Raw genomic sequence first — 12,309 nt, 5'->3', positions numbered from 1 at the left:
TCAGACTCGAGTCATTAATTTTATGACTTTAGACTTGACTTGAAAAAATGTTCTAAGACTTGTGACTTGACTTGGACTTTTACACCAATGACTTGGGACTTGAATTGGACTTGAACCGGTTTACTTGAAAAGACTTGATATTTTACCCCAAATATAAAATTTAACATGCATATTATATAGAGATTGAAAATGTGACGTCATTCACGGGTAGAACCGCAAAGGATTCTGGGAACTCGTGGCAAGCGGTACTAGCGCACGCAGGCTTTCAATTAAAATCAGTCACACAGCGATAAAAAGAAACACAAAAATGTCAAGAAGCCGTTGTATTATTAACTGCAATAGCCGGTCGCATGACAGCCACGGGAAGCCGACGGGTAAAGAGATCGGTTGTTATCGGATTACGTCGTTGAAGAGAAATTGTTCGAGCCATGTTTCCAAAGTAACAAAGACGCGACGGATGGCCTGGATTGCAGCCATTCAAAGATCAAATATAACGTCCCAGAACACTCCAGCTCACAGGTTAGTCTGCTCCAAGCATTTACACGAAGGTCAGTCTGCTGTTGTAGTTAATGCGTCATTTTCATAACATAATTGGTGATATAGGTTACAAGCAAGTCTGGCGCTGAACAGAAATTGTCGCGCTATGCTCCTTTATTTATTGTGCATAAATAGTGAATTGTCCTGACACAATATTGCGTTTCGCTTCTGTTATTATGGTACATTGACAAAAACATATACTTTTATTCACAGGATAAAACAGGTTTTTTGTATCACTAATTGTCCAGTACGATTACAGCATACAGTATTATTGTCACTGCTACATTTCTGTGATGGGTACCAGAAATTATTTCCACTACTAATTAATTACCGTTGAGCTCAAAGGTCCTATTAATAAACGGTTAACGAATGTGTATTTATGACGACGATTTGTGAGACTGGTAAACTTATGATACGTACGATGGTCTTTCGTTCTACACGGTGCATTTCAAGGTCCTGCACCCATCTGTCGGTAAACTGTACCTGGGCTTGTTGCAGTGACCGGAAGTTACTAAACTTCATGAGTGTATGCACTCACTCCAAGAACCGTATGATTATAAATATGCATATAAATATGCTAAGATGAGATAGCTGACTTCATCTAACTAGCAAATGTTGTCCAGGCTACGTTGGTGATACAGTTTTTTTTAATGTGTATGATATTTTTGTCATGCGATTTTAAAGCTGGTCCTACAACCGCATCCAAGAATAACATGCAGCTTATCTCAGAACTGTCGGTGAAAATTATTGTTGGAGCTAGGTTTAATTGAGCTGCATTTTAAAGAGGTGCAATTTCACAATTTGTGTATATTTTCTAAGTTCACTATTTTGTCATGTGTTGAGAAAAACACAGATTTTAAAATTACATGGTCTAATATTTACATTTAGCATAACTGCAACATTATTTTTTCGTTTTTTTTTTTTTAAAGACTCGAAAGGACTTGAAATTCAAAGTTTCAGACTTGTGACTTGACTCGGACTTTTACACCAGTGACTTGAGACTCGACTCTGACTTGCCTGACATTACTTGAGACTTGACTTGAGACTTGAGGATAAAGACTTGAGACTTACTTGAGACTTGCAAAACAATGACTTGGTCCCACCTCTGCTAAACAGGTTTCTTATTTATATACGATACATTTCTAAAACATAGATGTTGTAATGCCATGGTCTCAGCTTAAATATGTTCTGTTTTCAAAGATTTTTTTAAACTGCTTGAAGCTAGTGATACGAGATTTTAATATTAAGATGATTAATGGTTTACTTTTGCATTTCTAAACCTTATATAATCCACTTGATACATTTGTCAGCTCTGACGAACAAGACGAATACGAAGCAGCAATTAGAAACTAATAAAGCCCACACAGACGTGCAAAGCAGAATATGCATGTTTAATTTTCTATAACATTTTTAAAACATAGAATATCTGCCACATTTTCGGTTAGTGTTCACACTAAATACTGATTAAATAGCTGTTAATTGTGTAATTATTATTTATCATCTGTACATTATCACAAAACATTTATGAGACTACCCAGAAGACTGAATTCAAATGTTCAAAGTTTCTGCAGACTCACATGTTTAAATGTTTAACTTCGAGTCAAGAAAGGCTTTGGCCTACGTCAGTTGGTTTCCCCTACAAAACGACATTAAGGTAGGTTAAAAAATTAAGGTAGGTGAAAAGTCGTGTGTATACAGGTTAGGGTTAGGGGATTTGTCAGCATGTCCAAATGTGGTGGGTGGCCAAAATACTAACACCAAGATGTTAAAATGCAGAGCACAAAACCTATACAGTGATCCCTCGCTATAACGCAGTTCACCTTTCGCTTTTTTTTTAACAGCGCATTATCTTCTGCGTCCTGTTTGGCTGTAGACCATTGTCAATTAATCTCCTCCGTGTCTCCTGTACAGTACAGAAAGCGTCCAGCTTTTCAAATTTACATAAAGTGAAGTGCTGTACTGTTTGTTTGTAAGTTTTCTCCCCAACAAACACAACAATGTCGACGAAACGTTTTGCACCATCAAAGACACCTGTGGTAGCTCCCAGAAGGCAGAGGAAGATGCTAACCATCGCACAAAATGTTGGAATTCTGGACATGCTAAAGGAACATAGAAGTGACTGTATTTTTCGGATTAAAAGGCGCATTAAGTGAAACAAAACATTCAGATAAGTCAAACATTCCTCAGCTCATTCTTCTTGCTTCCTCTACTTCCGTACCATTGATTCACTAATGTTGAATTCTCTGGCAGTTGCTCTATTCCCATGTTGTGGACCTGAAAACAGGATTTGATCTTTGGTTTCATTCTACATGGACTTATTTTTCTATGAAGGTTTGAGAGTGTTTAAATGAGAGAAGTGTGAAAATGTTCATGCCTGTCTGAGAAATGTTCAAAGCGTGTAGTGAGGGGTGTTACAGCCTTAAAACATCTATGAAAATTGTAAAAAATAAACCTATCACGGATTACTTTTAGAACATAACTCCCGCGATAAATGAGGCACGCTGCATATACTCCTTTTACAAACAGTCCATGCTCTTACTGGATAATTAACAGCTTAACCTTTAGCTCTTAGCATTAGTTAACAGCTAACAGTATTTTGTGCTAACACTAAGATTTCTTTAACACATTAAATATTCTGCAAAGATTATTTTAAATGGGCACACATTACAGGAACACACTACATGAAAACTACACTGAAAACTGTTATATGTTCATATACTTATCCATATTTGTTCAAAATAAATAAATAAATTCATGTTACCATGGCAAACAATGTGCAACCATCTGCAAAAGATATTCCAGTATCCTGAAATGCTGATATACTGCAAAGAGGATTCATGTTATCGTACGAAGATAGATCAGCTATTACACAGTTTTATTGGTTTTTTATGTCAATCCAGCTGAAAATAATCAAATGTCAAATCAAATTTAATTTCACTTTTGTAAACTGAACTGCACTTAATGCCAGGATTGAATTCCAAGAGTAAAATTTAAATTAATCATGAAAATGGTTTTTTTGACTGTATGCAACAGGCCACATGTCGCCTGTTCTTTATTATAGCAACAAAAACATGTGTACGAGGGCAATAAGCACATTTGAAAGTAGAATTTGTCTTGCTCCTGTGTTGCAGTTTCTGTACATGGTTACAAATTCTAGATACAACCTTCAGCAGTATAATAGGATCCAGTTGGTGGCTCACCATTAGGATAGGGGGGACTGTGCCTCTTTGTGTGTATGTGTCTATGTGTGTGAATGTGTGCGTGTATATGTGTGCTTGCTAATAAGAAACCCTGAGACAATGACAGACACCAAGCCCTAATTAGGTTGTCATGCTGAGAGAGCAAGGGAAAGACAGGAAGAGAGAGAGAGAGGGGGGGAGAGAGAGCTTATTAAGGAGGATAGGTGTCAAGTTCTGGCAGAAAAAAAGAGGTGGGAGGAGAGCAAATAAGGGGGAGGATGAGGGCAATGAAGGGGTAGAAGGAATCGGACGCTGATGTGGGGAAAGAAAAGGAGTGGGAATGGGAAACAATGGAACATGGTATGTAGGAGTGAGGAAAGAGAAACAGGTGGTTCAGGTGTAGAGGACAGAAGCTGCTGGCAGGATGAAGGGAAGAGGAGGTGTAGGAGGGAATAAAAACAGCTAGGAAGAGGAAGGGGAAAAGATGGAAACAGAAAGGAGAAAGCTGAGGTAGAGAAGGTATCAGATGCAGAGAAGGAAGACAAACAGGATCAAGCACAAAGCAGGTCGAGTGATTTATGGAATAAAACAAGAGGAGAGCAGTGCTGCTGGTGCAACCAAAGCTTCCTTTTTTCCAAATGAAACACTGGCTAATTGTGGCTAACTGGGATACAAGCACGTGGCAAGTCAGATTTTTCAAAGGGTGGTAAAAAAAATCCATCACAGTGTAGCTTTTGGAGGTTAAACCAAACGTGACAGCATTTAACTAACCACCGTATGGTAACGTTAAATCTGAAATGGCAATGACAGTTGGTCAATATGTTACTGTTTACCTCAATTTCCACTTAGAAATGTAGAGTTTCTTTCATGTTGTCTGCCTGCTTCACTTTCTCACCTTGTCACCCTTCGTTTGCAACATTGTTGTGTTAAAAAATATGGAAGTAATAAAAAGCTGTTACAGAAAACCCCAAACATCTGAATGCATGTTTATGTAATCAATCCAGTTAATTCTTCTTTGTGGGAAAAGATAAAAAAATAAATACGACTACATCTCATGGTCCACATCGGCAGATTAAGTTCAGCTGTCATTATATACGATATGTGTTTCAAAGCTTTAGAATCTGTGGTTGCTCTCATCTTCTGCCAGATATGGTTGAAGTCATGATTTTCTTCCACTTCTGTTTTTCTCTGTCGCTTCCACTTTTCCACGCTGTCAAAGTCCCTATATCTGCAGCTCTGACGTCAGACCATCTTGTTGGTTCTCTACAAAAGCTTTAAGAGCTACCCTGTGATTGTGCCACTTTAAGGCCTCCAGGACATTCTCGCTGAAGAACCTTCTTCCGAGGCTACTTCCAACATTTAACTCTGCATGACATTCTGATATTGAAGTTCTGTGTTCACTGATGGAAGCCTGACTCCCATTAACCTTTTTACTGTTTTGTTTTTTTCCTCACTAATTTCAACAAATACTGTGATGCCATTCCAGTTGATCCGTCTTTACTTAAACAATGCTGCGTGTCACTTCCTCTCATTGTGAGCTACTTCCATAAGAATTCCAGCGTGCTCCAAGTTTGGTCTAATAAATGACATCAAGGAAGAAAAATCTTTTGTAATCTTTAGGTGTCATTCTGTGTTCATAAGTGTGTTTATTTTGGTTATCTGCGGTGTCGAGCTATCTTTGCACCACCTTGGGAAAAATATTGTAGGAAAAATAGATATTAGTGTAATATAATTAACTTTTTCCACAAGACATCTTTATAAATACATTTTACAGCTTATAAGTGTAATATATATATATATATATATATATATATATATGTATATATATATATATATATCCGATACCTGGGTGTCCACATCACTCAGGACCTGTCATGGTCCTGTCACATCAACACCCTGGTTAAGAAAGCCCGTCAGCGTCTTTTCTTCCTCAGAAGACTTAGAGACTTCCATCTGCCAATGAAGGTGCTCAAGAACTTTTACTCCTGCACCATCGAGAGCGTCCTGACGGCAAACATCTGCACCTGGTTTGGGAACAGCACCAAGCACGACAGACGAGATCTGCAAAGAGTGGTGCGCTCGGCCGAACGCATCATTCAATCAGAGCTCCCTGACCTGCTGTCCATCTACACCAAGCGGTGCAAGTCCAAAGCTAGGAAGATTATGATGGACCTCTCCCATCCCAACAATGGACTCTTCTCACTGTTGAGGTCTGGGAAGCGCTTCTGCTCCCTTAAGGCCAAAACAGAGAGGATGAAGAGGAGCTTCTTCCCCCAGGCTATTCGGGCCCTGAACAAGGTGTAGGACTGGACTCTCCCACACACGTCACTATAAGACTGGACTCTCACACACACATCACATCACCACACGCACGCTGGTTTTTCTTTATGCACACTTCCTATAATTTAAAATCTTTATAATCTCTTTCTACTATTTGCACATTTTTTTTTACTGTAAATTTCTAAGTTAATTTGTAAACTTTTGTAGTAACCTGTAAATTGTAAATACTGCAAAACCACTGTCATTTAATGGTTGGGCATTGCACAGCTACAAGCATTTCACCCCCATGTCATACTGTGTATGGTTGTGTGTGTGTGACAAATAAAAATTTGAATTTGAATTTATACTACAATAACTGAAGCAGTTGTGCAGATTTGTTTCTGTTTGTTTCCTCCCGCTCCACCACACTACGCTGTCATTACAAATTTACACATAAACACATATTTCTAGAGGGCCTTACAGGGCTCAGTTTCTGATGTAGTGCCAACTGTCATATTGTACATTTTCAATTGAATAAACTGGCAGGATGCCACTCAACTGGCAAGCACAGGTGCACCATCTCACACCAAATGTCCACACAGGCGCACACACTCACCTGCAAGGCATAAAACCAATGTTCTGATATTGCAAACACACCTCAAAAAATGCTAATTTCCTACTAATTGACTAATTGTCAAATAATAAAATAGCAGCTTAAGATATGATGAAACGTTTTGTAATCCATCGGTCATCTGTGTTTTGAATATTGATTGATTGAGTAGTAAGAACAGGGGGCTTTTAATCATAAAATAAAATAGTGTTTATTTTTTTTCATTCAGACAGGAAACAGTGCTGCTTCTTGCCCTCGCTATGCAAATGGACCACATGTGTAGAGAGAGTCAGTCAGAAATTTATTCTCAGTTTGTTCCCATGAAATCCACAATGCAGCAGCAACCTCGTGAACCCTGCTGCAGGTCAGAGTCGGGCCAACGATATTTTGTTTGCATGCTGCTGAAATCCTTACTCTGTTTATTTAGTCTTATGAAGTAAATGTGCTGGGGCTGCAAGTGAAACTTCAAAATAAAGCCTGTGTTTTGTTGAGTGTGTTCACGTTGACCCAGCTCCCGTCTGGGGAGAAGAGCTGTGTTTATGTGATTCTCACAAACAATGCACCCATCTGAACCAGAAATAATTCTGAATCCTACTTTGTAAGAGAAACTAGATTGTAGTTATTTTACTTCAGGGTTGATGCATTACAGTGCCAGGATACTGGTCAGAATGGAGTCAGACAGGCCTGTGCACTGACATGCATCCACATTACCTTAAAACGCATGTGTAGAATCCACTGTCTTCCAATTCAGCAGATCTGAACCAGATGGAGTCATCTTCTTTACTCAGCCTGTGACCCGAGAAGATGATGGGCTCCTAAAAGATACAATAAGTAGAAGATTGTCCAATCTAATATAACAGGACTCTTATAATATGTATTAATGGAATCAACGATACAGAGCATGTATCTATAATCTGTAACGACTTCCTCTTGACCAAGAATTGACAACGGTAATGTGGTTGCTATGAAAAAATGTTATACATTTTAATAATATACCAAGTATTACCTTGCTACTCAGATATGCTGTTCATAATTTGAGACATTTTAATATACACAGGCTTATGGAAGTTAGTGATAAACACAAATGAGTGCACTTCTTTGATTTCTTCTTCACTCACATTTGTCCCTCACTACATGTTTATACACAACTCTGCATTTAATCATTAGTTGTTATTAATCTTTGTCCTGTCTCCTTCCCTCACTCCCAACTCGTCGCAGCAGATTGGCCGCCCCTCCCTGAACCTGTTTCTCCAGGAGGTTTGTACTTTCAAATTTATGCTTACATATACCTATACTTATATAATAATTACAGTTATTATAATAATTAGAGAAAGCAAATTATTCTTTAAAAATAATGCTTGAATGTTTTTGAGTTTTTTACAGCTTGAAGGACCTCTGTTACCTTTTTGGAAAGAAATTTAAACATGAAAAACTACACTCCAATTTGTGGAGCGTTTCCACTCAACCAGATGGTTAATCCAGCTTTTTTGGGGGGAAAACTTATCTTTTTATTTATTCCAGTTGGTGTAATAAAAAAAAAAATCATGGTCTTGGTTTGTTAACTTTGCAAATTCAGGTGCTGACTGAAAATCTGTTGCTGCGTGGTACAGACCAAACATGAAGGTTTGAAGTGTAAAATTCTTGTATGTAGCACTAATGAGCAGATATTTGTGTGAGCTGCACCAATAAGGTTTATGGCAACAGCACGCTAACCGAGTGGCATTATTTGATAACCCATGGCACGTGGTGTTAAAAAAACAAAAAATCGCTAATACCGAGGCTTCAAAATTGCAGACTCCAAAAGCCAACGGCGCAGAGGTCACATCCGTGTTCTAAGCAGTCTCAGGGCTGCTCAGGTTATGGTTAGGTTAAATTAATGCTTTTTGGTAATTAACTTTTTAAATTTCCATTTCATGGTGTCTTCCTTGAAATTCATGACTCTTCTTCCCTGCCTCATCTTTCCTTCCACATCAGTTGTAGTTCAGACCAGTGACGCTCACCTCTGCATCGCCTTTGTTCTTGTACCAGATGAGGCGCAGCTTGGCGTTTGTGGCCATGGTGTAGTTGGTTCGGATGTAGCTGTAGAACAAGGCACATTTAACTCGAACAGGCTCACCAGCCAATACGTGGTACTCCTTCAGATCCACAGACCAGTCAATGCATCCATCCACTGCGAGGGGGAACACAGAGAAGAGAAATATTGAGGACATACACCATTATACACCAAATACTGCAGGAGAGAGAAACACTGATTAAAACTCAAACAACACAGGAAGCGAAACACGAACATAAACAGCAAAAACAAAAATCCTCACTCAGCCAAGGGTTTATATAAGATATGTATAAGTAAAAACATAAAGAAAAATGCTTGACAGGAGAAAGAAACGAGGATGTGAGAGAGCCAGAGAGTGTGAGTGACAGGGATATTGTTTTATCTCATTTCTTTGGTAATATTATTCTTTACCTTCAAAGCAATAGAACATTGAATGTAAATTTTTTAACAGTTAGTCTGTTCTTTTGTTTCAGGGGAGGGAGGGGGGGCAACATAGTGGAAGATTAAACGAGTTACAAAAAAAAGTGTAGCATTTTTTTCTTAAATGTTGAAGGTACAAACACAGGAGGGTGTCAGAAATAAACTTCTTGTGAGAACAGACGAACAAAGTTCATTCTATTTTCTTTTGATTTCATCCCTACGACCAAATGTTTCTCTTCACTGTTATTTGTATAGAGTTTTTTTTCATACACCAAGTATGAAAAAAAAAGTAAGGACTGCTTACTAAGTATTGCTTTAGTAATTGGAGAAAATGTGTGCGAGATAAAAAGACAGAAATTCAGAATATGAAACATGGAGGGAGAGGTCATGACCAAAGGAACAGATGAAAGAGGAAGTGTGCTGCGGCAGTGTTGGGGTGAGTCCAGGTCAACAAGAACGAACAGAAAACAACTTGTAGATGTGAGACAAGTTTGAGATGGCGAGATGTTAGAGGTCGAAAAAAAAGACAAAGAGCTTGCCCTTCTGTTTTTTTCCTTTCCTCTCTGTCCCTCATTCCTCTCACTTCTTTTAGTTTTCCTTGTGGTCTGAGCCTCAGATAGCTGTGCTCTGTTTTAACTGTCACCCTCAGGCACTTGCCACAAGGCCTTCCCTCTGAATTACAGCCTGTAGCAATAAAGCCTCTGGTTCTGTCATCCACTTCAAAATACCTCTTCTGTCTCTCATCTGTACTCTCCCCCTCTTGTTTATTAGTGTTGTCATAAATAGCGTATGTATGCTAGTTGGATTAGAACAGACCATAAGCTCTGAATGGCATCTAAAATTTGGCTGTGATATCATCTTTTTTCCCCCCAGCAGTGGAACGATACCGTTGACCACAATATCACAGCATGACTTAAGTAAGGAAAATGGAATCTGGAGGAAAGTTGTTCAGATGAACATGTCCTCTACCCACATACCAAGGAGGTCTGGCCCGGATCTAGTATCAAGCTGGCACTGCTGACTGACTGGTGTCATGGCAGGGTGTATGTCAACCATATGTGTACCAGGTCTGGCAATGACGTCACTTTTTATGGCATGCCATGCCATATCTGGCTCGATTGTGGTTTGATTTATGCAGCCCAGGCCCATAGAAAACAGGTCTTCCCTGGATCCGGCTGGTGCTTCTGACTGACTGGTGTCATGGCAGGGTGTATGTCAACCAGATGTGGATCAGGTCTGGCAATGAAGCACTATTTATGTTCCTGTTTTCCTATTTTAGCTAGAAGACCCAAATGCCATGTTGGAATACTATACTGCTATGGTAGCCAATGTTTCAAATGCAGGTTTGTGAGTGTACACTTTATCCAAAGCCTAGTGACGGTTTACTCATCGTTGCCAGTGGGTGGCTGTAGCTCAGGAGTTGGAGCAAGTCACCTACTGATCGCAAGGTTAGTAGTTCGATCCCTGGCTCTTCCAGTCTGCATGTCAAGAGTGTCAATGTGTATGAATGTAGCTAGGAAGCACTCAGTTTAGAGAAAGTGTGAGATATTGTGAATGTGTCGTGTATAGCACTTTAAGTAATCTGGGCGAGTAGAAAAGTGCTGTATAAGAGTCAGTCCATTCACTGTCTGAACAGAGTTTCGTCATGTTACTTTTGCACTATTATGTTGTTATTACATGGCTTGATTAAGGTACACATTAGGCTGACATCTGGGGCCAGAGCTGAAACTGTTCTGAGCCAGCACAGGGCCAGCAGTGTGTCTACAACTGGCCCGTGGCTGCACACAACTTACACATGGCCCACATACTGCAAAGAATGACGGCCCTTTGGTGGCCCAGATCAGGTTTGCCAGAGGTAATCCACACATGGGCCAGGACAGGACCACCAGTGTGTCTGCAACTTGCCTTGTGCTGGCCCATGTGTGGGCCACCTCTGGCAAACCAAATCTGGGCCACCAAAGGGTCATCATTCTTTGCAGTATGTGGGCCATGTGTAAGCACATTGAGTGGGCCTGATCCGAGTCTTACCAATTTTATTATGTGGGTATATTTTAATATGCACATCTGGGTTTAAGGTTTGGCTTTAGCTTAGCTAACACTGCTAGCATAATGGACAGGTTTTTGATGGGGCTCCCACCTCCCACACAAAAGCATAGTCAAATATGCTTCCAAACCAACTTCCTTCCAAGCCAAAGACTAGAAGATATGATATCTTGCCTTTGGCTTCACCTGCGAAGATTTTCTTGTAAAACAAAGGTAAGCCTAGCAAAAAAAGTTTGGGAACCACTGGTCTGGTCTAACTCCAAATTACTTGTGATACAAAGTATCCCACGTCAAAAAATACAACTGAATCAAATACAAACACATGTCTGTCCCAGCAGCTTGTCATAACAGGAATATATATAATCATGGCTCAGTAGCATATTCACTGGCATTGGGCCATTGTTGGCAAAATTTGCTGGGTCTGTGCTTTTTGGACACAGGATACAGGTTGTGGATCGTTACATTGGCTAGCTCTATAAGTCAATGTAAACATGTTTTAGCACTCTGTATGATGTGTCAGGTGTAATTTGTGTTGAGTTAAGTCACTACCAAAGATTTAACGACTTTATTTGCACCAGTTTGCGGTTTAAAATTACAGCCACATACTTAACTGGTACATTTATAGATTTAGCAATATGCATTAAGTCATACTGTGGCAGGAGAGATTCAGCATCACTGCACACACACTCATGTACAGACACACGGCAGATTTATTACACACACGATCACTCATTCACCTTCTCAAATTAGTGCTCGTCCTCATCTCCCACTACACATGCACCAACAGCAGTCATTTAATCAGTGACAAGCTTGACAGATAGTCATAAAAACTGTGCCGATCTGTCATGAAACACACAGTTTCACAGACTAAAACAACATTTTTTTCATGAGAAAGGTAAAAAAGCCTGAAATTCTGTGCGAGTGTGTGTATGTGTCTGCGCAAATGTGTGTGTAAAAGAATTAAGTAATGAATTGGCCAGTCAGACTTGGTGGTTGTAAATTAATGAGCTGACACGAACTGAAGATGTTAGTGTAGTCCACTCAACACCTAACACACACACAGGATGCACCCAGGGCATCACATTAATAGAAAAATCACATTAGTTTGGTCGGCTGGACTAATGTGATTTGTTTGAGACAATGTTTAACACAGGTCAGACACACACACACACACACACGAGAAAGGTGAGACCTGTGTTTCAGGTCAT

The 12,309-nt window shown here is 39.6% G+C and overlaps 1 protein-coding gene across 1 annotated transcript in view; it reads right to left on the bottom strand.

The window, feature by feature from the left end:
* The window catches only part of il1rapl2 (interleukin 1 receptor accessory protein-like 2), a 420,712-nt gene that overhangs the window by 192,632 nt on the left and 215,771 nt on the right, over positions 1-12,309 (bottom strand). The window contains exons 3-4 of the mRNA XM_085287845.1: positions 8,586-8,755; positions 7,297-7,400 (exon numbers count right to left, since the gene is read on the bottom strand). Of these exons, the coding sequence (XP_085143971.1) occupies positions 7,297-7,400; positions 8,586-8,755 (274 nt within the window). The remainder of the gene's footprint in view (positions 1-7,296; positions 7,401-8,585; positions 8,756-12,309) is intronic.

The sequence above is a fragment of the Mchenga conophoros genome, linkage group LG2, assembly GCF_057382185.1.
Source record: "Mchenga conophoros isolate Kocher_MC1m ecotype Shallow Benthic linkage group LG2, M_conophoros_male_GT1.1, whole genome shotgun sequence".
Classification (NCBI taxonomy): Eukaryota; Metazoa; Chordata; class Actinopteri; order Cichliformes; family Cichlidae; genus Mchenga; species Mchenga conophoros.
Note: the sequence above shows the minus strand (reverse complement) of the source record. Positions and strands in the feature narration are given on the sequence as shown.